At 38.2% G+C, this 27,481-nt stretch overlaps 5 protein-coding genes across 13 annotated transcripts in view; 2 read left to right on the top strand and 3 right to left on the bottom strand.

Annotated features, from left to right (window-relative positions):
* Positions 1–4,069, bottom strand: part of LOC128864053 (E3 ubiquitin-protein ligase Ufd4) — a 41,914-nt gene extending 37,845 nt beyond the window's left edge. For 4 of the 9 annotated variants that reach the window (XM_054103532.1, XM_054103538.1, XM_054103539.1 and 1 more), the window contains exons 1-2: positions 3,684–4,069; positions 2,512–2,583 (exon numbers count right to left, since the gene is read on the bottom strand). The gene's annotated coding sequence lies outside the window, so the exon portion shown is untranslated. Of the gene's footprint in view, positions 1–2,511; positions 2,584–2,643; positions 2,750–2,946; positions 3,009–3,034; positions 3,170–3,279; positions 3,312–3,683 lie in introns of those variants that run through there. The other 5 variants (XM_054103537.1, XM_054103534.1, XM_054103533.1 and 2 more) reach the window with 5 other exon arrangements.
* A 1,490-nt stretch (positions 4,070–5,559) lies between these two features.
* On the top strand, positions 5,560–7,201 carry LOC128862778 (uncharacterized). Its single transcript, XM_054101507.1, has one exon. It carries the CDS (start codon positions 5,952–5,954, stop codon positions 6,873–6,875), a length of 924 nt encoding a protein of 307 aa, XP_053957482.1. The 5' UTR covers positions 5,560–5,951; the 3' UTR covers positions 6,876–7,201.
* Positions 7,202–9,996: 2,795 nt separating this feature from the next.
* On the bottom strand, positions 9,997–11,135 carry LOC128863234 (uncharacterized). The gene is made up of 3 exons (XM_054102285.1): positions 10,872–11,135; positions 10,595–10,808; positions 9,997–10,536 (listed from the first exon to the last, which is right to left on the bottom strand). The coding sequence occupies exons 1-3, from the start codon at positions 10,878–10,880 to the stop codon at positions 10,103–10,105; spliced, it is 657 nt and encodes a 218-aa protein (XP_053958260.1). The 5' UTR covers positions 10,881–11,135; the 3' UTR covers positions 9,997–10,102.
* A 1,516-nt stretch (positions 11,136–12,651) lies between these two features.
* On the bottom strand, positions 12,652–15,522 carry LOC128864679 (uncharacterized). The gene has a single exon (XM_054104432.1). It carries the CDS (start codon positions 15,520–15,522, stop codon positions 12,652–12,654), a length of 2,871 nt encoding a protein of 956 aa, XP_053960407.1.
* A 3,649-nt stretch (positions 15,523–19,171) lies between these two features.
* On the top strand, positions 19,172–27,379 carry LOC128862960 (malate dehydrogenase, cytoplasmic). Its single transcript, XM_054101813.1, has 2 exons — positions 19,172–19,314; positions 26,036–27,379. The coding sequence occupies exons 1-2, from the start codon at positions 19,312–19,314 to the stop codon at positions 27,032–27,034; spliced, it is 1,002 nt and encodes a 333-aa protein (XP_053957788.1). The 5' UTR covers positions 19,172–19,311; the 3' UTR covers positions 27,035–27,379.
* The last annotated feature ends 102 nt before the right edge of the window (positions 27,380–27,481 follow it).

Raw genomic sequence — 27,481 nt, 5'->3', positions numbered from 1 at the left:
CAAACTGAATGCTCCACTTTTCGGATGATCGCCTTGAATTTTCGCATCTGTGCGACAAATTTTCTTGGAAATGATCAAAGCAATTATAAATTTTTAATTCTTCTATCAAGAGAAACTATTTTTTATGATATTTTTTATGTATCATTGTAGATAATTTCCATCATCCACATTTTGTAGGGAAGCTACTAATGTCATGTGTTTGTATTTTTGTACACTAGATAATGTCATGCTTCATCGTTTTGACGATTGAATATTTTGACAAATAATCCCGTTTTTTTGTTTCAGTTAATTATTAATCATACATATAATTTGATCGCTTTTACACCTTAAAATTTAGAGCAAAGTAAACATTGAAGATATGAGAAAGCATGAATATTTTCTAGCAGACTTGAGTGGATGGACAATTTTCTGGCAAATCGAGTCGATATTTTATTATATTGTATTTCCGCTTCTCTGCACATCGATATTCTTTAAAGGATCTTCCAAGCGCTTAAGTAAAACTTTTAAAATTCGTTTATTTTGCACATCAACTTGTAATTTTTAATATGCAAATTTTATTCTTGTATTCAGTCCTACATATTTCGTCAAATATTATTTTCTAGAAAAATTCTCACGTAGTAAAGCTATGCTTAATGTGAAATGGCAAAAATCTGCTTTATAATCAAAAAAATAATGTTAATGAAATTACCTTAATTTTTGTATAATGCATCGATATATGCATTTCTTTGAGTCGATGAATCGAATCGGGGTGCAACTATATATTCGCATACATCGGCACACGATTTTTGAAATATTCGTTAGTAAATTTCATGTGAACAAATCGTTCCCATAAATTTCAATACAGAAAAAAAAAGTAGAAAGATTTTTCTGTTTCATATTACAATTTATGGTAATGTTTCCTCACAAGGAATTCCCGACAAAGCCGAGAATTTCACAACAAAATATATTATTATTGCAAATTAATTACAGCATTTTTGGGTGTTAGGTCGAGCTCCTCCTCCTATTTGTGGCGTGCGTCTTGATGTTGTTTCACAAAAGGAGGGCCCTACAGTTTTAAGCCGACTCCGAACGGCAAACATTTTTTACGAGGAGCTTTTTCATAGCAGAAATACACTCGGAGGTTTGCCTTTGCCTGCCTATGGCGACGGCTATAGAAAACTCTTTTTCTTCATTTTGGTGATTCACGGAGTTTCGAACCTACGTCTTCCGAATGGTAGTCACGCATTATTCGGCTACGGCGGCCGCCTAGTACTATAACTGAGCTAATTATGTTTCTAACGGACTTTTTTGTAAAATCATAGGTTAAGTTAGCTCAGGTTACGGTGGCTGCCATGAGAATGCAGAAGGACGTCTAATTACCAATTTGTGAATCCATTGTAATTATCTAAATTTTAAGTTATCAAAAATGCTTCGTTAATTTTTTTAATTAATCCTAATTCTTCCCTTATATTTTTTTCTTGATTGCAGGTCTGTTGCCGATTTCAATCGATATAACTTAAAATGTAATTAATTTTATGTGGGGTATCTTTTTGGCATAGCTAATTTTTAGATCGAAAAACCCATAAACAAAAACTATTGAATTTTAATAATACATACATACATACATATTTACCGGGGAACATTTTTCAGTATTTAAGATTTGGAATAACTTTTGTATCCAAATTTTTATTATGTGTATTATACATATACTTCATATAACATTTTTATTTTTCAATAAAACAATATTAAAAAATAGTGAAAATTGGAAATAGAAAATCGCCCTAGTTTTTATTCCAAATCTTCGTCTTCGGCGTTTAGGGGTTAGTTGGAGAAACTTGAAGCATAGCAAACTTTAGACGAATTTTAGGAATGTTCAAAACATCGAATTTGTGCTTTTTACTTTCTTCTAACGCATTTTCTCGTTTAATCTGTTATCTTTATTTTGACTGTCTGCATTTGAATCTACGTATTTTGATAGTCTATAGGTCTCCATTCTAAAGCTTACCTTAAATTCTATATGGACCCTAAGTTAGGACTTTCATAATTCGAATGGTGATTTCATGTTCTTTAAAAAAAAGTTCAAACCACAGCCATTTTCATTTTTTCGTCAAACTAACTTGTTTTTTGTACAATGCATTATAAGCCATCGTGAATGTACTAGAGATTTTAGTTTTCAAAACGAGTGGAATATTTTCGACGCATCGAAGCAAAACGAGATTTCATTCTCAGGGTAGTCGATTCTCCATTACTGGAACGACCGGACATATATACGGCCACGGACCGTCACTGAAGCACCGTTCCCTGATCAGCGGGAGCTGAACAAACAACACCCACTATGGACAATACATATGAAATGATTAAAGCGGCATTTTAACAGGCATTGGCAAATCTCCGAATGTATTTCTGCAATTAAAAAGCTTCCCTAATAAATCATCTGACATCAAAGCATACTAAAAAGCGGAACAGAAATTCTGACAAGAACTTGCATTTATGTATTTAGCTCAATCGTTAGCATCTGTAAAAGCAACTTACCTTAAAATAAGTGGTTTACACTTCTAGTTTTTGATGATTCTGTTTTATCGATTACGTTTTTACTGAGAAAATCTGAAAAAGGAATGGAACATTAGTATTTTATTAATCTATTTGCATAGTTATACATTATACATTTTACTATATAAACGTAGAATTTTAATTATTTTTTTTATTTCATTTGTTCGAACAATAAAACTTGGAATTCATAGACAGAACCGCCAAGGCGCAAATCAAACGGTACATAACCGCTTTCATGTAAACGGTTAAGCCTGGAACAATAAAAAGCAACACTATTGAAATCATGAAAATAAAATATAAAAAGTACACAGAATTTCTTGAAATACAGTCGAATAGCTGGGGGTTTTTTCAATGAATTACGAGGATACAAGTACATTCTTGTTTATAACGTCTTTCTCGAGGCGATACAAAATTTACCCTTAAATCTTATTTATTCACTCTCAGGTCGAATATAAAGGCACAACCATTTTAACAAAAAAGACATTAAACATATTAAGATACGTACATATGTATGTACGAAAAGCTTTGCACACCTTTTCCAAAAGCTGAGCACACACTTATATGCTAATGGCTCTTACGAGTGCACAAATAAACACATGCGGACAGACAGATGTATATAGTGAAAACGGTGGTACGAAGTCGTGGAACAAAGACATAACTTTTTCTTTTGCTTTACTTTGCTGCTGGTCATTTCCCAATCTTCACTAATTTTATTACAAAAGTTTTAGAAATTTCTATATGTTCACTGACCACTTAGAAATTTATTACGTCCGAATGAAATCACTTGCAATATAAAAAACGGAAATCAATTTTAATTAAGGAATTATATGTAACTTCACCGTTTTGCGGGAAAGTGAAAATGTGTGCTTGTTGTATTTCAACATGGTTGATGGGTTGAAAATGTTTGATGGGAGGCATGAAATGCGTGAAAAGAAGGGCAAAATAAGAGGTTTGCATCTTTAGGAACTGGCAAATTGCAGAAATGCAAATGGACGTTTTCAGATTTGTTTCGTAAGGGCACAACTATCACCGATTAAATATACAAATAAATAACTCAAATTATTGATATCTGCAAAATGGTTTTGCTCTTGATTTACTTGACTAATACACTATTTCAATTGGAAAATAAAATATGAAAAACTATTCACACTCACCACTTACTAACTACTATGTCATTTTCGTTGTTTTCTGTCTGTGCTTTTTGCTATAATCTCAAAATAGTGTTACCAAATTAATACCGACTTGCTGACAGTTCTCTTACTTTTCCACGATTCTACTGTTCCAATTTTTAACTGGCAACACTTTAAATGTAAAATGATAGCGAAAAATCTTCGATCCGAATTTCACAATCTGCTTGCGACTAAGTTTCAGCTCTACTACTATACCCCGTTTATTAATTGTATTTCTCTAAATACGAAATAACTATCACAACACTATTTATTGACTTATACCCAATAAGAGTAATATTTTATACTTTCAAACAAAATTCTTAGTGGAACAAAACCTTCGCAGCAGAATGAGTTTTGCTCCAACAAAATCAAGACGAATCTATACTGAAAGCGAAATCTGCCCAAGCAGATGCCAGACTTAATAAATAATAGGTTTAAAATGAAAAAAAGTTACCAAAACAAAATAAACTCCGAGTATTACTTAAATGCGGGAATTACTTTCTCCACCAAAGACAACCCAAGGTTTGCAGGCTTTGAGTTTGAGAGCATTGTCAACTCTTTCAACAGCGTGTTTGATGGGATCTGTGATTAAACTGTAATTTTTTTGGTTACTTTTTTTAATTCTTGTGAATGTATCTCAAAATGTTAGACCGTGGCAGCCAATAAATTGTCTTCTCATTGACAAGCTGCCAAAAATTGTTGTCATATTTTGATAGGAATGCAATAACAATAGTAAGGATAATAGAAAAAATTATGTCCTAAAGCTTGTCATACAATGGGCGTTATTGTAAAATCAGTTATTGTATATTTTAACTCACATATATGTAGGTAGTAGCAATAAAACACTTCGTCCTTTGAAATTCCAGCACTTGTGGACACGTTTGCCTTTAAGTATATCTATCGCACTTTGCTCTGAAACACCGACCAATGCATTTGTCGGTAATTTGCATTGCATTTATTAAGTAATTTGTATACATAGTAAAAATAACATGTGGGCTATTCCAGTGGTCGGTTGTCACACAAAAAATTTATCAAATTTGGATGTTCTGTTTCACTCCATTTCGATTTTTGGTCAGCTTGATTTAAGAAAGTGCAACTGTTTAAATTAACTATTTAACAACTATATTTAAATATTTTCTTACTAACATTGTTCTTTTAGTTTTCATCAGTCAGTGTATATACTTCTGAAAACGACCCCAAAAAATAAAAATAACAATTCTAATTAGTATTGCCATAAAGAAACTCTGTCTTGGTACAAAATTAGGATGGTTGAGTTAATGTTTCCGGCGTGACATTACTTGACTTTTGTATGGAAAATAATGGGTTGAATTTTGTGATTCACTCGTTTTTCTATTTGTATAAAAAACATTTCAACGAAAACGTGGCTGGAGTTGGAATGATGAGGGTTGAACTGATGCGCGATCCATGGGAACAAGTTCTACGCAAAAGAACTTTGGTTTGCGCAACCAGAATTGAACTGGTGAGGATTTACAAACCCTTTGCAAACTTCCATGGAACCTGTATACGAACATCGTTCTGTTCAGGTGTATGGCAGAACAAATTTGTTGCTAACTTTAACAAGCCAACTATAAGCCTCCAGGGGGTACGGTTTCCTGTTTAGGATGGTGATACGTCGCACTAGCCCCCCTTTACATTCTTTTAAAACGTGGGGTATTATACCACTTATTCCCCGAACCACAAAACAGGCTACAAAGGTTAAAAAATGTTGGCGTAAAAATTTTGTAACTCGTTTTGTGAATACCTCAAATGTATCGGATTTTTCTTATCCTTTTCTAGATCAATCGAGGATAAAATTCCCTCTTTTTCACAAAAGTACTTATTTATCCAATATAAAGGCCTACACTGAACACACCACGTATGATAGAGAAAAAGTAAAGATAGTGAAGATTTAGCAATTCACTCGTCTTAAAAGAAAAATTTTTGTGTAAAAAATCAGCAGAAGGCAAATTGATTTCCTAAACAACAAAATTGCGCATTTACGCAAAAGATGTTCCGTAAAAATTATTGAACGTAGCGGAGCAAATACAGTGCAAAGAGCTATCAAGACAAACAAATACAAATACATCAAAACAAGGAAGACGAAGAACAAATTATATAGTAGTGAAAATATAAGCGCAAAACTGGTTAGGAAGCTAGATATTCATTTCCAAATTGCGAAAAGTGTTTGCGTCAATGTGAGAAAACAAGGACTTAAATGTTATTTAAGGGCTGAAACGCAGTTTAAGCTAAAAAATGTCCGAGGAGATTTTGGGCGAATTGCATAAACTGGAAATCACTTCAGGGGATGCAACCCATTTAGGGTCCCTAAATCTTATTGATACTACAGAGTTACCAATCGATTTAAACCCATTTTATGAAGATCAAACAGAAACAAACGAACTGAAGATTGAAGATGATCAGTTGGCATCGAATTCTTTACAAACACAACGCAATCAGGGCTGTCGACGTTGTAGATTACGTCGTCGTTCGGAGAGTGTAGCTGATGCTTACAAATCGACCACCATGGCTCTGAATATAAAACCTTCGGATAACACTTGCTGGACACATTCCACGTTAGGAGTTCAGCGACAATCTTTAAAACAACGTCGCAATATATTACACCCTCCAGTGTTGCGAAAACTGCAAAATTTTCAGAAGCTGCTTCAAACAATGCCTGCAGAAAAAATTGAACAAACGCCGGCATCTGCGGTGGTTAATCCTTGTATTTCGCCAATAAGTAATGTAGTTTCGTCTAGTTCGAGCCGAGGAATATGTGATTTCCGTGATTTGATTTATGAGTGTCAAAATTTATTGGAGTTGGAAGATGACGTGAAAAGGCGATATGGTTTAGTAAGTCCAGAGCAACAATTTTCAACAAATTTTACAACTATGCAACCGTATATGCCACCCAGAAGCCTATTCAGTAGCAAAGAGAGAAAAAGTTTTGGCCAGAGTGGTATACAACCATGTTCACCGGAAAGGAATACTGGGACCAGTGCTCGGTCCACTGCCAGTACGTCGTGCTCCCAACAAGCAAGTAACAGCGTCGTTGCTGTAGGCAACAATGGTAGTAGCAGTGGCGACGATGTCACCATCGATGAGCTTGCTAGCTATTTTGACACATTTGTACACATACCGAAGAAGATGTCAACAATGGCTGAAATGATGTATATATAAAAAGGAGAAGTAGTTAGTTGTAGGCATGCGAATCATGCAGATTTTAATAATCAACGTCGCTACCGTGCAGCGGCGTTCACAAACGAACAAATACTTAAGAGTATCGCTGAAGAAACATCCGTTGGAGAAGATTTTTATCAAAGTATTCAAGCTGAGTAGACAGCGTTGTGCGAATCCACAATATAATTATTTCCTGTTTTTAATAATGGCTATAAATTACAGAAATTTGAATTTATATTATTATTTATATGGTTTACATGAATGGATTATATTATTTATAGCTATGATTTATGTATGTAGCTTATAATAAATTATACTAAGTACTACGATTTGTGTTTCACATTAACTAGTTCAATAGTTTCTTATAATTCTAAATTTATAAGGGTAACGTTAGAATATTTGTTTTCTGGGATTAAAATCATTGCCAGAGTATTGCTTATTAGCAAACAGTGCTTTTTCAGAAAAGTTTAGCGTTTCGAAAAAGGTGTTCATTCATTGCAGGCAAAAGTTTCTGCACTTAGGACTATTTACTCAATGGCTGAAAACACTATTTTAGCCATTTATCGAATAGGTTTTGATTAAGCACATAATAATGCATTAAGAAAGCGGCCCTTAGGGTGCAACCCCTCCCCCCCCAGACGAAGTCTTAAAAAATTTTTTGACATGAATCGAAATGAAAAAAAGCACTGCAACAAAAGTTGGACCCCCCCCCCCTAAATCTGAGGGTCTGCGCACGGGCCTTTAGCCATCCGAAGCAAAATTGTGAGAGTAACTTCGGCTCATTGTTGTTGTTGTTGTTACATTACACAAACATTTCCCACACAATTACGGGAAATGCTGCTGGAGCGCCAGTCATTATACAATAATCCGTGGGAACGAACTTCGGCCCCTTCGTTATAGCAACTTGAACAGTGGCTGCATTGTTTTTTTCGTATGCTACCAATAAACTCAATGTTGTCGTAAACAAACCGCTGTCACATCCCCTATTACGTCAGCAAATCACCTGATGCCTTCAAAATTGCTGAGAGACGGTTAACGGTCTGTTGTCGGCTACACCTTCTGAAATCTCTCCACTGTCATTTCAATGGGTTGTGCTGTAGGCAAGACACATTAAGGCCGGCGGGCCAATTAAAAGGTAAAAAAAAATCGATTTTTTTTTTCCTGAAATCAATAGCTTAGATATTCAAGAACATGAGACACAAATTTTCAGAGTTAAATTCCAAGTATTTGCAGAGCTACAGAGCCGAGCGTAGTGCGGCGTCGAGCAACCGTGCGCTTATTGTTGTAGTGCTCGGCCCATTTTCTCGGCTTTTCATTTTCACGATTTTACCTAATTTATGTACACGATTGCAAAAAAACTAAACGAGCTATCCATTTCATTCAAAATGCGTTATCTTCAGTATTGTTTTCTCTTCTATGTGAACTAAAAAAAACATCCAAAAACTTTTTTAAGCGACTTTTTTACCCAGTTGAAGAGTTTTTTTTTTCCTTGAAAAACCACTTTTTTTTCTACCTTCCCCAAAAATTCGAATTTTACGTGTTTCTCCCAATTTTCTTAGTTCACATCGAAGATAATTACATCAAAATTAATAATCTTTTTTTTTTTTGTTTTCAGATGAAATTTGCAAGTTGTATCTTGTACAGAAGTTGGATACTTCAGTGGCAAAGCGCTCTGGGAATCTATTGATAACTCGGCTTACAATATATTGTTGGAGATTGTAGAAATTTTTTTTTTTTAGTTCAAATATATATTAAACTATCGCCAAAACTTCATTCGGCTAATTGTTTTTTTTTCTCATCTTACAACGCTTCGCGAAAACTACTGAATTTAGGACATCTAATTGGCCCGCCGGCCTTAAGCAGGTAACAACAGTAAGCTGGGAATTTTGATTTTTTCTATTTAAGAAAAGGAAACAGTGCTAAATATTATTGCGAGAAAATAGAGTTAAAAAAATAATTACTGAACAACTAAATAGCCATAAATCATAAAATGGAATATAAATGGGATTTGAAAAGCAGGTGGTAGTTGTTTAAGAAAATTAATAAGTGATAAATTTACAATAGAATTAAAGCCGTAAATTAGGTAAATGAAAAATAGTCATAACTTACGTTTTTTTGTAAAAGGTATGACTTTGAATCTCGATTTTTAATAGTTTTATATGTGAGTAAAACAAAAAGCAATGCATTTGTCGACTGTGGCGCACGGTGCACTAGACAGGGCTAGTTTAATGCACCTACCCTATCGACAACAACAACAATTTATAAACTGAGCTCTGTGATTGTTAATTAAGTAAAGGGATGTAAATAAAAAAGCAATGAATTGCAGAATTAAATTTTCTGATAATAAATGTAAATAAGAAAGTACTGAATTTAAAAATAAAAGTTGGTACATATCATGTATGCAAGGTTAGAATAGGTTATAGTGGCCACCATGGAACACACTCATAGCTTATTGTGATGCCGCGTGGGGAACGCGTCCTTATCTTTCCTAAAAACAGTGTGAACTTTTCAAAAAGTTTAGAATTATTGATTTAAGCAGTACTGAAATCTTGCAAATCATTAAAAAATTACCTTCCTAAAGCGGTGAATCTACGTGTGGATGGAGATGGACAGGAGCACAGAAGGTGCGATATCACCTCTTCGTCTCCCTCATTTAGACAGAGTTTATATCATAAAAAATGATCGTAAAATGAAAACACAAAACGGTTAATTATATACATATAAGTTTTATATTCTATTCATTTTTAAATGGTATGTCAAGGTTAGTTATTTGAAAAAAGATGGTTAAATAATTCTTCTTGTCGACTTATTTGCGCACTACCAAAATGAACCATTTCAAACGTATTTTCTGAATCCACTTTTTCTATGTTTTCTTCATCGAAAATGTCGTCTTTTATGATACAAATGTTGTGCATAACACAAATACTACAAATTATGTTTGTAACTGCATTAAGATCAGTATGCTATGTAAACTTTAGCAGCCGTCGGAAACGTGCTTTTAGCAAACCGAATGTGTTTTCCACTACTACACGAGTATGTGAATGCCGTTGGTTGAAACTTCTTTGAATTTCTGAGAGATGCCCATTGTCTTTTAATGGAGGAACTAACCACTGTGTACTGAAATATGACGAATCTCCGAGTAAAAAAGTTGAATTTGGGAAAATGTCTGTATGGGTTTCTTCCGCTCTTACGAAAATAGACGATCTCCTAAGAAGACAATTGTCGTGTCAAGAGCCTGGTTCGCCGCAGTAAACATCTAAAAACTTTTTGTCTGCATCCACAACAGCTTGCAACGTCAGGCTGTAGTTTTGCTTTTTGTCAATATATAGTTGTTTTCCAAAGGCAGGCGCTTTTATGACTATATGTGCGCAGCCTATTGCTCCAATAACATTGGGGATTTGTCCTTTTTCGTAAAATTTGCGACAGTTTCGTACTACACCTTGGACCTGTGGCCATTGGATGTATTCATGACTTATGGTTGTTAGCCAAGCACTAACGCTTGGCACTATTTGCCATGCCGATGATTTTGTTACGCCAAACAAATTTTCAAGCTGACGAAAGGTAACTGTGTTGCTAATGTACAACACGTAAATATATATACAACATTTTGGACTTCCAACGTTTGAGCAGCTCACTCTCGAAGCGCTTTGAGAGAATTTCGCTATAGTTACAAAGTAATTATTCAATTTTGCTAATCCATAATCATTTTTAAGGCTTACTAATCAAAAAATCCGCAGTGCTGCGATTTATCCGCATGTGTGATTTAAAAACTTTGTCGTTCATTAGATCAATAGTTTCAACAAAGTCTGAGCGTTTTGGATGCTCAATATCCTCGCTAACTGAATCTTCATCTGAACTCAATGAAGTTGCCTCGTCGGCTAACTCAACTATTTCCAGGATTTTGTTGATGTCGTGCAACACACTTGCAGAATTCTGAAAACAATTAAGATATTTGTATCAATACATATTTTTCTATTAATGAAAAACTTTTCTTACCATATTCATTTTTCAGTTCGTAATTTAACTAATTATCCAGTTTACAACCCGAGTACCGACTAGTTTTGGTCCCAGTGTTAATATTTCAAAAATTGAGTGCTATTCATTTAAACCGTTCAAAATTATTAACAAAAAAACAATTCCGTAAAATTCAAGGCGAATTGAGTATCTATCACTCTTGCGTAAAATTGGTATTTGTATCACTAATTACTCATTCAATAAGGCACAAAATTGGCCTATAACAGAACTTGGATATTAATTATTCTTTATATTTAAATAACTGTTAATAATTTCAATATAAACTTTGACACTTAGTGTCTGGTATTACCACTTTATTGAAATAAACTGTTACAACAAATTTTATATGGATTAATACCTCTATTCAATACTTTTGATAAATTTTGGCACCCGGGCTGATAAGTAGACAATACCGTAATTTACTCAAAAATGTTAGAGAAGTAGATTGCCCCTACTGAATTCGCCGTGTCGTAAGAGTTCATGAATAAACAAACAAAAGTAAGGGCAAATACCTCTTTGTGAAGAAGAAGCAATGGAAACAACCAAACACAAGAAATTATACGCACACCCACATGTTTTCTGGCCAAGCGTCTTCCGCATAAAAACGCAAACAATTACATTTGCATTATATTAATTTGTGCTTTACAATTTAACATGTGGCACTTCGTTTTCATAGTTTATTTAGTTTAAATCTCACAAATCACAATATTACCAAGGCATTCACTGAATTTTCACAAACATATATTATGTATTTTGTCCTCCTTTTGTATGATTTGTATTGATAAGGGACCTGACGTCAGACTTGTCGAAATCACGAATATAAGGTAACTGTTTTGGGAATACGCCACCTACGGCACTCAATTCACTTTGATCTTTGATTATTTTTGGAGAAGGTGAATTCTCAAAAAGGGATTTCGGTAGAGTAGTTGATTTGTAATTTCCTTCCGATTTGGTATTTTGACAATACATAAATATAATATACTTAATACATAAAAGGATAATACCATTGTCTAATATCAATAATGCTTATTGGGACTTGCTTGTTTTCTTTTATCTCTTATTCTTTATGCATATTTTCGCAGCGTGACAGCGCAGCTTCGCCATATAATTTGCAAATGCACAGGAATGAATTTCAAATGCAATGTGTTAAGTGAATGAGAAAAAACGTAACGAAACGAATTGATTAACTGACTGCTTTAAGGCAAGTGATATATGTATACTTATTTCCGAAATTTACAAAAAAATAGATATTTCAAACCGAGTTTTTAATAAATTAGTGTACAGAAATTTTTAATTTTTTGACGTGATAACGTCTTATAATTCGATTTAGCCGGCTGCACGCACGAAAAAATGCATCGTTATCTTGCTCATTCGTCGTTATCTTGCTCAATCGTCGTTGTGAAAAAAAAAGAGGGAATTGCGAATTTAACTTTCCGTGCGTTGTAGCGTTTATTTCGCAGTGTGTCCTCCCTCCGCTGGCTAACGACTGATTTCTGAAATCGAACCAGTCATTAACGCAGCGGCAAATTCGGCGAAGGACACATACAAATTAGCGCTAATTCTATATATGCGCGTTTGTACATATGTACGCGAACAAGAAACAACGAAATAGGAACTCTGCATTGACCGTTACCTATTGTGCGGACATACTAGTTGTGTACAAACACGCATACACAGAATTAGCGGGAATCAAATACATAAAGTATATAGTACACCAAATATTTTTACAACTAATCAAGGGTTCCCAACGTTTTACAAGTAATCAGGGGTTCCCAATATTTTTACAACTAATCAGGGGTTCACAACATTCCCGCCTCCGTGAATCAACCCGATTCACCATCATCAACGTCCAGAACTGCCAATCGAAGACTTCACTGAAGCACTTTGCTTCCATGTCAGCACCGACGAAGTTCTTCCCATTATCGGACCTCACACGTACGGGAACGCCGCGACGATTTATAAAGTTGCGCAATACGATTATGCATGAGTCAGTGCTGAGGTCATGAGCCAACTCCAGATGCACAGCCCTGACTGTCAGGCACGTAAATAACGCCACCCATCTTTTTTCGTTGGCGCGGCGAACAGTTACTGTTATCGGTCCAAAGTAATCAAGGCCCGTATAGCTGAATGGCCTGACATAAGGAGTGAGTCTATCAATCGGAAGAGGGCCCATCAATGGCGATACGGCATGGATTTTTCTTAAGCGACAAATGGCGCAATTGGCGACTATACTGCGCAGCAAACTCCTGAGGCGTGGTACCCAATAAAGGCGACGTATCTCACAAATAGTGGCTTCTAGATTTTGATGATGCATTTTGACGTGGTAGTGCATGGCGACCAGATTTGAGAAACAATGCTTTGGCGGTAGTATGATAGGGCGTCTCGCGCTTATTGGGAGCCAGCTGGCAGCTTCTATGCGTCCTCGTACACGAAGAACACCATCTTCGTCTATATACGGCGAAAGTTGAATGAGCGAACTGGTGCGTGGCAGGTTGCGACCGCTTTCGATGTGCTGAAACTCTTCGGCGTATTCACCGCGTTGAACGAGGCGGCACAAACAAAGCTTAGCAGTCTCAACTTCTTTGGCAGTCAACCCATAGCCTCGGTCTGGCGGTTTACGGCGGCGGCAAACGTCAATGAATCGCAGGACCCATGCTGTCGTTCTCACCAGTTTACTGAATGTAGAGAATCGGTTATAGTCTAGAAACGTACAGCTTACGATTGCAAGGGCGAATTTAGGACGTAGTTCCTTGTCAGCTTCCTCATGATGATTGCATGTAGAGCTCTCTGTCGGCCAATACTGCTCTTCTCGTAACAAAAATGGTGGGCCGCAGGACCAACGGGCGGACGAGCTGAAGTCGACAAAGTTATTAGCTCGAGTAGCCTCATCAGCGACATTGTGCTCGGTAGGTAGCCATCTCCAGTTTGCAGTAGTAGTTGTGGCTAATATCTCGGCGATCCGATGCTGCACAAATGGCTTATAGCGTCGATGTTCACTTCGAAGCCACTGGATCACTGTTTTGGAGTCACTCCAAATGACGCAGTCATCGATGTGCAAGGAGTGCTCCTCTCGTAGGCAATTCAGCAAACGCGTACCCAATACAGCTGCCTGAAGCTCCAATCGAGGGACCGTCAATGACTTCATCGGCGCGCATTTAGTTTTTGCAGATATAAATGCGACTTCAACCTCACCGGCGGCATTAGTTGACCTCCAGTAGGCTACCGCGGCAAAGGCATCCTCGCTGGCGTCGACGAAAACATGGAGCTGCAAAACTTCAGGTTTCCCATTTCGATAATAGTATCGAGGGACGGTATATTCGGCGACCATTGGCAGTTGTTTACGCCATCCTTCCCATGCGGTGTTTACGTTGTTTGGCAGTGGCTCGTCCCACCGGATGTCATTCTTCCACACTTCCCGCATGAGGATCTTAGCGCTCACTACAAAGTTGCTAAGAAAGCCCAGCGGGTCGAAGATCGACATGACCACACTGAGAAGTTCTCGTTTCGTCGGACGGCGCCCTCCGTCCAAAACGTTGGAATCTACGTTGTTGAATCTCAGTTTAAACCCAAAAGTGTCGGTTGATGCCTGCCAAAACAAACCGAGGACTCTGTCCACCAGTACTCCTTCTTTATTTGCTATTTGACGGATATTCCCGTCACCACTAAGTGCTTCTGTCACTCTTAATGAGTTTGACGCGAAATTACAAAGATCGAAACCGGCCATCTTATGTATTGCGCGAACTTGTTTCGTTATGTCAGCTGCTTCTTCCTCTGTGTCAAAGCTATCGACATAGTCATCGACATAATGGTAGTCTAGTATCGATTTCACGGCTCGGGTAGCACCCTTGACTTTGTTGCCATACTCCAACGCATTGATCGTCTTCACATAATTGGCGGCGCAAGGCGAACATGCTGCTCCAAAGGTCATTACGCGCATCTCATATACCTCGGGCTGTCTGGTAGTATCACCTTGGCGCCAAAGAAATCGTTGCGCACATCTGTCGTCACGTTGAACCAGCACCTGGTGAAACATCTCTTTGATGTCCCCACACACGCCCGTTGCTCCTTCCCGAAAGTGGAATAGTATAGCAGGCAAAGACCGATACTCTTGCGGACCCTTCATAAGCTGTGAATTAAGGGACACACCGTCCACCTCAGCAGCTGCGTCGAACACCATGCGTAACTTGCCTGGCTTATTTGGATTCTTCACGGCAAAATGAGGCAGGTACCATGTTCTATTGCAAGTTAAAGCGGCTTCTTCTGGCGACAGCTTTCGTGCGTAGTCTTTCATGACGTAAGAACTTATGATGCGGTTATATTCAGCGGCAAAGTCTGTATCGCGCCTCATTTTTGCTTCAACACCCGCTAATCTTTTCAAAGCCATAGAATAGCTGGCAGGTAGCTGTATGTCGGAACGTTTCCAGAGCAGACCAGTCTGGTACCTTCCTTCAACACGGCATGTAGTAGACTTCAAGATTTCCCGAGCATGGACGTCAGCTTCACTCTCCATGATAGGTGCAGCTCGAACCCCAAAGCTTTCCGTCTCGAAGTATTCAGCAACCATATTATGTAGAGATTGATCAGTGTGGCAGTTAACGAATAAGCATGATGGCAATGATGGATCGGAGTTCATTGTTGGCCCAAATACAACCTATCCTAGCTCAGTATTCGCAGCGAATGGCCCACACTTGTTTAGCTGCATTGTAGTTGACGGCAAACCGAGGTGGCAGTGGTCGAGTCCGATTAGCAGCTTTGGCTTGACTTGTGCGTATGGTTCAACTGCCAGCTTATTCAATTGGCTTTCATGGCAACGCAAATCGGATTTATTCAGACTCTGAGAAGGCAGCTGCAAGTTTGAAACACCATAAACCCTTCGTAACTTATGTCTCTTTTGCATACCGGCACCACTCACGAGTAGATCTACCACCATGGCCGACTCCTGAGCGCCACGTCCTCCGAACCACTGTAGGTTCAAGCGTTCAGTCCGGCCACGTAAGCCGAGCTCTTCAATTAGTGTGCTATCAATCATTGTTATTGACGAACCTTCATCTAAAAGTGCGTACGTCTCAACGCGCTTTTGGTTCCCATACAGCACGACCGGCAGAATCCGAAATAATAACTTACTATTGTTATCTGTACTGCAACTAAGGACCGCTGCACCCGCATCACCTTGCTGTTCAATACGAGACGCTGGCTGCGTCCTCGTACTAATACCTGTATGTGTATCGGCAATGGAAGTACGTCGTTGGCGATCTCGAGGCCGCGGTGACTGGTTTGATGACCCATCGATTATTTTCCCAATATCGTGCAACAATTTATGATGCCACCGTTTGCACCCGTCAGTTGAACATAGTTTGCGCCGTTGGCAATTGCGCGACCCATGTCCAACGTTGAGACAAGAAAAACAAAGGTGACGTCGCTTCACTTCCTCCCACCTTTCCGGCACTGTAAGTTGACTAAACTGCGTACAATCGGCTGGCTTATGTTGGCCCTGGCAAATAGGGCAGGCTGAATGACGTTGAGATTCGGCAGCGTGCAACACAACCCGACGCTTCGAATCTTTCGCTGCTTCTCCATCGTAAACCGTGCAGATGACGTTGGCAAGTTGAGTGAGCCAATCGCTAAAATGCTGAACAGTTGCGTAAGGCTGTAAAGATGACGCAAAGACTGCCCATTCGATACGCTTGCTCATGGGTAACTTTCCGACGAGCTCATCAAGGAGTGTTGGATTCACTAAATACTGCTCTCCGCCACATGCAGAACGTAAAAATGCACAGACGTTGCTAATCTTCGTCGCAAATGGTATCAACTTTACCACTGAGCTTTCCGATATCGGGGCAATTTCTCGAACATGGGCTAGCTGGCTTCGAATTAATTGCTCTGGGCGACCGAATCGGAACTTAAGTTGCTCTATGATATTGGCCACGTTGTTTGGATGGATTAGTAGCGATTTAACAGCTTCTCGGGCTTCACCCTTTAAGCACTTCTGCAGGCGTAAGTTGTTCTCAAAGCGACTGTACCCATAGACAGTGGTTGACTCGGTGTAGGCAGTAAAAAATATCGGCCAGTCCTCTGGTTTCCCGCTAAACTCCGGCAAATCTTGCAATTTCCTTGGCTGGGTTGAAAACTGCAAGGGTAAGGAGCCCACATTAGCGGAAATTGGCACCGTTGACGGAAGACTGCTAACAAATGTGTCGCCCGGAGGCAAAGTCGAGCTGCTGTACGTCCCATTTGTTGAGGATGTGTAAATAAGCGGTGAGGAACGAGTAGCGGTGTACATCTGATAACGTGTAGCGTTCTGAGGCGGCGGCGGCTGCACCGTATGCACACAGGTAGCAGCACATGTTATTAACGGCGATTGCGGCTGAAGCAACTGGATCTGTGTCATCGGCAGGCTTGATGACGGCAAGGCAGATTCGTTGGCGGAACTGTCGCTGGGTGCACTGGCTATGCTTTGCGCATCAGCGCGCTGGGCTTCGTTGGTTAACTCGTGTTCCCTTATTTTGTCTTGGGCAACTTTCAGGCTACGTTCAAGCGCGGCGATGCGTTTTTGCATAGCCTGGAACATCACTTCTTGGCGGGCGGCAGATGAAGCACGAGTGGTGACTCCCTCGGCAACGGGAGCACTTGGCAAATCCACTACACCGACGGCAGTGCCAGTATCCGACACCCTTTGCTGGTCGGCTACTGATGCAGGTGTAGTGGCCTTTGAGACTGGTGTCGCCATGCTTACCTAGGTCCTGGCTGGAACAAGTGGCGAACAAATGACTTCGAACGGACGTGCGAAATAAAGTTTTTGTGAAAAAAAAAGAGGGAATTGCGAATTTAACTTTCCGTGCGTTGTAGCGTTTATTTCGCAGTGTGTCCTCCCTCCGCTGGCTAACGACTGATTTCTGAAATCGAACCAGTCATTAACGCAGCGGCAAATTCGGCGAAGGACACATACAAATTAGCGCTAATTCTATATATGCGCGTTTGTACATATGTACGCGAACAAGAAACAACGAAATAGGAACTCTGCATTGACCGTTACCTATTGTGCGGACATACTAGTTGTGTACAAACACGCATACACAGAATTAGCGGGAATCAAATACATAAAGTATATAGTACACCAAATATTTTTACAACTAATCAAGGGTTCCCAACGTTTTACAAGTAATCAGGGGTTCCCAATATTTTTACAACTAATCAGGGGTTCACAACAGTCGTTATCTTGCTCATGCGTCGTTATCTTGCTCATGCGTCGTTACCTTGCTTGAACTGCAAGCGAGAGCGCGGAACGAACGACAAAGAGCACAATCGGCCCCCGCGTTCGGCAACGTTCGACATCTGGCTCTCTTCTACTTGAGTGAGCATATATATGTATGTATGTATATGCGCATATGTATATAAATTCACATATTTGTATTTGCATATGCCTTCTTCCTTTGTGCATGGTAATGAACCATTTCTCTGTTGAGAATAGGACGACGATAGGAAAAGTAGGAAATGAAAGGGAGTGTTTCGAGTGTAATGTGTCTTGAAAAAGTCAAATCGATGATGTTGCCTCTTAGTGTTGTTGACTGATTAACGTCTGATGCTCAATCGAAATTGAACATATCTTAACTCCTTCTCTATATCCATACAAAATATCTATCAAACAAATAAAATTAAAATTTTGTTTTGAAAATTGCAACCATTACATCAATATTTTCTTATGACGTTGTCACGTTAAACTATCGTCAGTAAACCGACTTTACAGACAACCTCTTTTTTTTAAATTAAAGTTTAACTAAACTAAATATATCCGTTGGCGACCGCCGTAGCTGAATGGGCTGGTGCGTTACTGCCATTCACAAGAGAACGTTGGGTCGAATCTCAGTGAAACACCAAAATTAAGAAAAACATTTTTCTAATAGCGGGTGCACTCGGCAGGCAATGGCAAACCTCCGAGTGTATTTCTGCCATGAAAAAGCTTCTCATAAAAAATATTTGCCGTTAGGAAAGGGCTTAAAACTGTAGGTCCCTCCATTAGTGGAACAACATCAAGACGCACACTACAAATAGAAGGAGGAGCTCGGCGAAACACCCAAAAAGGTATATATCCGTTTATTTACTAGGTGAATTTTGATGTACAAAACACAAAATTCCTAAAATAAAATACTTGTAAATGTTTTTGTTGCTTCAGTGAAGTCACCTTTTGTGAATTCGTCGAGCGGGGAAATATACATATGATTTGATTTCGCCTTGGCGTATCTATAGAAAAAATAGATTCGCTTTAATTTGACGTTGAAGTCAATTAGATTTTATTCTCCATTTCCCCATCTATTTGTACGGTATTAAATTATATACGTCTTGCCGAGTGGATTTTTTCGTTGATTTGCATTTGATTTTCAAGTTTTTGTTCTTTCGCATCCATAATTAAGGAATTAAAAAAGAAATGGTAAGTTTACTATCCGTCAAATGACATTCCTGAGCAGGTTTTCGAAAATAACTAAATCGGATGCATATATATTAGCATTAGCGCTTTCGTTTACTTTTCAGTAAAACTTTTTTATATAACACAAATTATGATATTTGCCCTGGAGAAAAATTACGCACGTAATAGTAACATTCATTTGACCTTTATAAATAGATTTACGTGTATGTGGAATATCGGAAGTATACCAAATCCACATCGTCAGCAAATGTAAACGTACAATTGTTGGCTTACAGTCAATATGTTAATTTGCTATTGTAACCGTACAGTTGATAAGAGGGCTGCAATTATTTGTCAGCTACTTGTGCCACGTCGTGATTAGTACTTATATGTTTATATGCACATAATTCCATCCGGTTTACTTCTGTGAAATGGATACTGAAGGTTAGAACATATGTAGTTCAGTGCAATTGCATTATTGCAAATTTTGAATGAGAAGAAAAGAGGCAATAATTGTTTATGATAGAACGGTTTACTCAAAAGCTTTAGAGTGATCGTTGCTAACGAGTAGCGACATACACCGTTTACCGGCCGGCAATCAGTTTGTGCCAATTTATGGGCATATATCGTGTTTTAACTTAAACGGCATATAATAAAAATCGAAGCAAATATAAAGGCCATTTCATGTTTCATGTCCAGAGAAAGTCGAACCCGGGGCCATCGAATGGTAGTCTTGTTCAAACCCATTCGGCTACCGCAGCGCTGAGAATGTATGTACTTGAGCATTAAGTTGTTTGGAAATATAGAATTTGCAAGTTTCAGACCCTACGCAAAACTAAATACGTAACTTTAACCACATAAAAATTATTAGACAATTCTTAAAGTTAGAATTCAGATCTTAGCATAACAATGACTTGCATTCCGGTGTCTGCATACCAAAGCATAACGGAACATAATGAAATTTAAATGAAATTTTAAATATTTACGTTGTATCACGTATAACATACGAACATTAGTTTAAATTTCGCGATAAGACCTAAAACAGAAGAACAGGTTTAAATATTAATAAATAAAGTATTAATTATAAAAGATTAATTTCTTTTATCTTCATCATTATCACTACAGTGATAATATTGTGACCTCATAACCAATCAAATTGGTTATTTATGTGCCCTAGCCATCCAATTAGTTGATTGCGTTTGCATTATGTATCAATGCGTCGAGTACGTGATTGTATATTATCCGGTATGTTCCGTCATATCGCCGGAAGGTACCATATATTGTTCGTAGTATATTTTTGTCGATGCCTATTGTCGTTAGCACCCGTACCTCGCTGCTGTATATTCGGGCCTTAAAAGCGCTTTGTACATTGCCATCTATTGAGCAATATTGCTGTTAGCAATCGAGACTTGAATAATTTTGTTGCTTATCAGTGCCTATTATTATTCTATATTATATTATATATCCGCAATACTAACAGACTACCGCTTATGTTTTACACAAAAAACGAGACAAATGCAGAAGTTGGCGAGTTAGTTCAAATGCTTTCTTAGGATGATATGAGATTAAATTTATTTAAAATAACTTTAAATGCTGAATACTTTAGCAGTCAAGGCAATACATTGAAAAACCATAGATGCCAGCGAATATTTTAAATAATTATCGTTGACCTAAGCATCACTGCAACGCATGTGCGTCAATATTTATTTAGTTCTTGCATTTTATGTAATTGTTATCAAAAATGCAGACATGTACGTTGGTGCAATGCTCAAATAGCTGCGGAAGACATTCTTATAAACCAGTGCCTGCTTGTTTTCTATGCACCAATACAGAGCAATACATTTCAAAAGATTTAATTTTTGTTTTTCGAAAAAATATTTGCATATGCATATGTAGGTACATATGTACGTGACGGCAGAATTTGTACGTATTTGACAACACAGAGCCAGAGCCTGTGTGGCATTGACTATTTATAGGATCAAGTTCATTGGCGACGTTTTCCATACAGTAGCTTCTGACCAATTCGTGGGTGATATTTTTAGCAAGGGGCTTTTTGAAACTTTGAAAACTCATGTTTATTGAAAACAAAATTTTATGTTGCATAGAACCTTATCCCAAATATAATAATATATTAAAAACGTAATTTGTAAGTGAAAAATACTTTTAAATGACCAAAACAGGATTTTAATGGTAATTTACTATTTAGTTTCAATCACTGTAAAATTTTAAACAGTAATAATATTCGGCTCTAAGTTCTCGGATACTACATTTTGCAGTGCTGCAAATGTGTACGAATATACAAAAAACGTCACTTTTTATTTATTTACTGCCTACCCTACAAGAATTGGATGACGGAAACAAATACATACAAAATTTTTGTTTGCTATTGCATATGCTTTCAATATTTTGGCTTTGGATATAAACTAGTGCAGAAGAGAACATACGGCTAAGGAGCCTAGTAAGGTGCTCAGCAAGCAATATGTGTTGGGTTGCTACCGTAGGAACCACCCCTACCGGCACTTCATGGAAACTAAGCCACCTTCCAGGAGAGGATGCATTTCTTCAGCTACACTGACGAAATCCAGAACCGAACACAACTATTGGTTCAGACAATATATAATATAAACAGTCATTGAACTACATTCATCGGGAGTCTCTCGCCACCTTCTTAAATTCCCGCCCTCAGACGAAGAACTTAAGCCTACCCGCATTATCTTGGCTCAATTAGGTTCAAGATAATGTAGCAGGTTAACTCCTACTTATCCAGAATTGACCTCGACATACCAAACGTTTGTCCAGCATGTGAAGGCACCCCGCACGACACTAACCACCTTTTCACATGCCCCATCAAACCCACTCATCTAACACCCCTCTCCCTCTGGGCTCGACCTGTCAAAATGGCAAGTTTCCTGAGCCTGTTGATAGATTTACACTACACTGGCAGAGTTTAGTATTGCTGCTACAACAACCGTTAGATAAAAGAGACGATAACGACCGGTGCCTACATCGTTCTGGTACGGCTTGATGAACTACTAATAACAACCACAACAAAAACTTAATTTCAACATAAAATGTACGATTATATAAGTAATTTCGCTGGAGTACTTTTTTAATTGTTTAAAGTTCTTGGAACAGCGCATAAGCTTTGTGGCCTAAATGATTATTTCAACTTATTTATTTATATTTGGCGCTTACACCATTTTTTAGGTGTTTGGCCGAGCTCCTCCTATTTGTGACGCACATCTTGTTGTTCCACAAATGGAGGGACCTACAATTTAAAGCCGACCCCGAACGGCAGATATTTTGTAGGAGGAGCTTTTTTATAGCAGAAATACACGCGGAGGCATGCTATTGCCTGCCGAGGGCCGACCGCTATTAAAAAAAACGTTTTGTTGTTGTTGTATCAGCATAAACATTCCCCATACACCACAGGTAATGCTGGTGAACTGATAGTCCGTGGCCGAATATAAATCCGGGTCGATCCGGTAACGTAGAACCGACTATCATGGGAACGAGAAAAAAACATTGCATCATTTTGGTGTTACATGCTCGAAGATTCGAACCTACGCGCTTCCGAACGGTAGTCACGCACTAACCCATTCGGTCATGGTGGCCTCCAACATCCTACTCCGATATGACATTCACTCATTCCCATGGCAGCCGGTTCTACGTTACCGGAAGGACTCGGGTTTTTCCTGACCAAGGGCTGCCGCCCCAGTAAACTAGCCCTGTCTAGTGAACATCATGCCATTCACTCACTTCGCGTTTAGTTTCGTCGTCAAATTGATCAGAAACGGCAGCAGCTTGGCTAAAGGAATATCTTAATGAGTCTGATGGCTCAACAAAGAAGGCGTTCTTTCAAACCCTGGATAAGGCCAAAATTCTTATATATGCACTTTATTTTCTTATCTTATGTGCAGAACATACTCTGTAACTAACGGCTGTACACTAACGGTTTTTCAACAACTTGTTTACCTTGCCTGAAATAGTTTCCAAATAACAAAAATAGGCCCCCTCTTTTCGCCAAGCGTTACCAAGTGGCGAATAGATAAAGCAACCGGTATAAATATAGTAAACATATCTAGGCAGCGCTGCAATAGAGCTGCCTAAAAATACATTTGTTTATTTAGTACAAAAATATATTTATTTATTTATGCCTTAATATACTCAAAGCGAAAACAAATACAGTGCACTCGCGGTAACTCGAATAGCCGCTAAGTCGAACGACGTGCTAACTCGAACACATTTTTTTCCCTATTGACTTCTTTGTAACTCGAACAATATTAAAGCGCTATAACTCGAACAAAAAAACAAATTTATTTGTACACACATTCTTTTCAAACATGTACATTTTGTACATACATACATATGTAATAGTATATGTATATAAATTATATGTATACTAGTTTATTGTCCATATGAATATGTCGACGTTAATATCCCGTTAGTTTTCTGGGAACAACATCTTGCATTGACCAAATTGCTTTAAATTTGTCATTTGTAGTGTATCAGTGCATGTGAGTAATGGATCGTAAAAGGTTGAAGTGTTTAACATTAAAAGAGAGGGCTGAAGTCCTTAACAAAATTAAACGTGGACGTAGTGTTACTTCTCTAGCGAAGGAATATGGGGTAGCCAAGTCCACCATAAGTCTTATAAAAAAGAAAGATAAGGCAATTTATGGCTTGCACTAACGCTACCGGCAACCATAAGCTTAAACTTCTCGTTATTGACAAAGCAAGAAATCCTCGTACAGTACAATCGTGATAGTCCGACATTTCTTAATCCGACACGTTCGGTAATCCGACAACCTCATAACGTGACGAGGCCACTTTGGCTGCTACGCTGGTCACAAGAACGTGGTGTTGAAATGGAAACTGTACTCCAGCTTAAGAAGGTCCAAGAAAAAGTGATTGCCGAGTCTTATAAAAGAAAAAAACAAAAAAGTATTCTCGATTACATATATTAAGTAGCTCATTTCGCTTTCGTAATTCGTATTTTGTGTTTCAACGTAAGCTGGTTTTTACATATGTATTTACATTAATGTATATACCTACTTACGTTCATGTTTTATATTAACTGCATATGTATTAAAAAACTAAAAATTTTACGTGTAATTATTTTCTTTAAGTTTAGCAGTTTTTTGTTTCCCCACTAAAAGAGATATTAATAGAAAGATTGTTTTTGCATTATGCATTTTGATCATAATTTTCGAATTAACATTGATTAAATGGAACCTTCGGTAGTCCGGAATATTTGATAATCCGACAACGAGTCGGTCCCGTATGTGTCGGACTATCACGATTGTACTGTATTTTCAAAAATTTTAACTGTCCGGTGGAGTACGAAAATTCCAAATCAGCCTGGATGACTTCGGCGATTTTCAAAGACTGGTTTCATAACTCGTTCGTGCCGCAGGTAAAATCCAGATTCATTAAAACAATTTTTTTAACCAAGTTAAATGACTTTAATATTTAGGTAAGAAAATATTTGAAAGATGGGGGACTACCTGAGAAGGCTCTTCTTCTAATTGATAATGCCCCATCACATCCCAACGAAATCGAATTAAAGTCCGAGGATGGTTTAATTTTAACCATGTTTATGGCGCCGAATGTGACACCATTGATCCAGCCAATGGACCAAAATGTAATTCGTATAACGAAACTATACTACAGAAATTTTCTACTGGCTTCCATTTTCAACAATCGATCGAAAAATCGATATCGATGACTGTTTTTTTAACATAGCACACTCAATTGATAAGTCGAACAAATTCGATAAATCGAACAGCGCCTGTTTTAATTAGTTCGAGTTATCGCGAGTGCACTGTATTGAAATATGTGCTAACCCACTAGTGAAGCCGCAATAGACTCTAGGCAAAGAATGATTAGACGTGACAAAAGAAGAACTCTAAAATTTTAGCTGAAACAGAGGAATCAATTTTTTTTCGATTCGAAATTAAAATTACCGGTTATCGGCACACTCAAATATTATATATACACATAGAGCACAAAAGACCATGAGATCGAGTTCAAACCTCATAAAGTATTTATCTAACATCCTTCTCCTTCTGGACCCATCTCGTCGAAACAACAGGTTTTCTGGACCTACCGTTAGATGAGATTAACGATTACGGCCAATGACTTCATAGTTGTAAACCGATACAACAACAATTACAAATAAGTAACACAGTGAATCACAGATGTTGTTCGTTATTTACAAGGAAGTGACTTAATGAGGACTCTAACGGTTAGGAATTTTTAAGTGCTGGCTTGTCCATCAAGCTGCTTTGAGTCGAGCCGGTTTGGGGTTCGTGGAGGCCACAATGAAGTTGACCGAAATAAAGAACGTTTTTATCTCAGCCATTGTTGATAGACTATTGCGTTTTATGTGTATGCATATTCTACTTAACTCTTCCATACTCGATATGTTTGGTTTCCCCTACATTCAGAGCAACTTCCAAAATCTTTTACAGTTGTCATTCGCATTAAACTTAGGGATACGAAGACCCAATCAAGTGATTTAGCAGCATTTCATTTCTTATTTTATTTCATTTACATATATTTCGCCCGTTCCATAGCTTTAAACTTAAACTTAGTATTTCTTATAGTTACAAAGTAATGTTTTTGATGAATCTTGAGAGTCATCAGTTTCCATATTCATTTATACTACTTATAGATACAACAAGTACTTATTTACTATATTTTTATTATTAATACCATTTAATTCTTTCTATTTTTCCAATAGGCTCAGCCAATTCGTGTTGTTGTAACTGGGGCTGCTGGTCAGATCGCCTACTCGTTGCTGTATATGATTGCACGCGGTGAGGTGTTCGGCAAGGATCAACCTTTAATTTTGCATTTACTCGATATTCCACCGATGATGGGTGTACTTGAGGGTGTTGTCATGGAATTGGCCGATTGCGCTCTACCTTTACTTCGTCAGGTTATCCCCACGGCAGATCCGGCTGAAGGATTTAAAGATGTGTCTGCAGCCTTTTTGGTCGGCGCCATGCCTCGCAAAGAGGGTATGGAACGTAAAGACCTGCTATCCGCAAATGTGAAAATTTTCAAGGCTCAAGGCCAGGCTATAGATCAGCATGCCCGAAAAGACATTAAAGTTTTGGTTGTAGGCAACCCAGCCAATACCAATGCGCTCGTGTGCTCTCACTACGCCCCATCAATTCCACGTGAGAATTTCACAGCCATGACCCGTTTAGATCAAAATCGCGCCAGTGCACAGATTGCCGCCAAATTGGGAGTGCCAATTAATGCTGTTAAGAACGTCGTCATCTGGGGCAACCACTCGTCCACGCAGTTCCCAGACCCTAGCAATGGTGTCGTCGAAGTAGGAGGTAGCAGCAAACGCGTCTGGGACGCTGTCAACGATGCTGCCTTTTTGCAGGGTCAATTTGTGGAGACCGTACAAAAGCGTGGTGCGGCCGTGATTGCCGCACGCAAAATGTCATCGGCTATGTCCGCTGCTAAGGCTGCCTGCGACCACATGCACGATTGGTGGAATGGTACTGCACCAGGCCAATTTGTTTCAATGGGTGTGATCTCAGATGGCAGTTACGGTGCGCCCAAGGATGTAGTATTCTCGTTCCCAGTAGAGATTAGTGATGGAAAATGGAAGATTGTGCAAGGTCTACAATTGGATGATTTTGCCAAATCGAAGTTGGTCATCACTGGCAAGGAACTAGAAGAAGAGAAAGGAGAAGCGATGGCCGTTTGCTCTGCGGATTGACTAGTTTTAACCGATTCTAAGCTGTGAAAATCCAGCCCACATGTTTCAATTAAATCGTAAATAAGAGCACAACATACACAAAAATGTAATATTAACAAAAAGGCAGCGAGAATTTAAAATGAAGTGGATTTCGGAAATATAACTTGTGTATTTAAATTGCTGGATATTCATACAGACTAAATTGTTCATTTACAATATAAGGGATTGTAATGATTTAAAAATTATCTATAACTTTATGTATTTGTGAAACGCATGTCTTTAATCAATGAAGGTCGTTATTTGTTTTTATTGTATCTACATATATATGAGATTAAAGTAGAAGAAATATACACACAAATAAAAATATCAATGTTGTTTAATTCCATATTAGCAATTGTGGTTCCTATGCTATATCCCATCCGACATCCGATTATAGTTTATTGCTGTAAAAAATGCTTACATATGATC

This window comes from Anastrepha ludens, chromosome 5 (assembly GCF_028408465.1).
Source record: "Anastrepha ludens isolate Willacy chromosome 5, idAnaLude1.1, whole genome shotgun sequence".
NCBI lineage: Eukaryota > Metazoa > Arthropoda > Insecta > Diptera > Tephritidae > Anastrepha > Anastrepha ludens.
This window is presented reverse-complemented; position numbering and strand designations above follow the sequence as displayed.

What these genes read in the sequence shown, in the direction of transcription:
- LOC128863234 (XM_054102285.1), bottom strand. An exon ending in CACTGCGGATTTTTTGATTA is followed by an intron (nt 10,537 to 10,594) that starts GTAAGCCTTAAA and finishes TTGTAACTATAG; the next exon opens with CGAAATTCTCTCAAAGCGCT.
- LOC128862778 (XM_054101507.1), top strand. Translation starts at nt 5,952, where the DNA reads ATGTCCGAGGAGATTTTGGGCGAATTGCATAAACTGGAAATCACTTCA.
- LOC128864679 (XM_054104432.1), bottom strand. Translation starts at nt 15,522, where the DNA reads ATGAACTCCGATCCATCATTGCCATCATGCTTATTCGTTAACTGCCAC.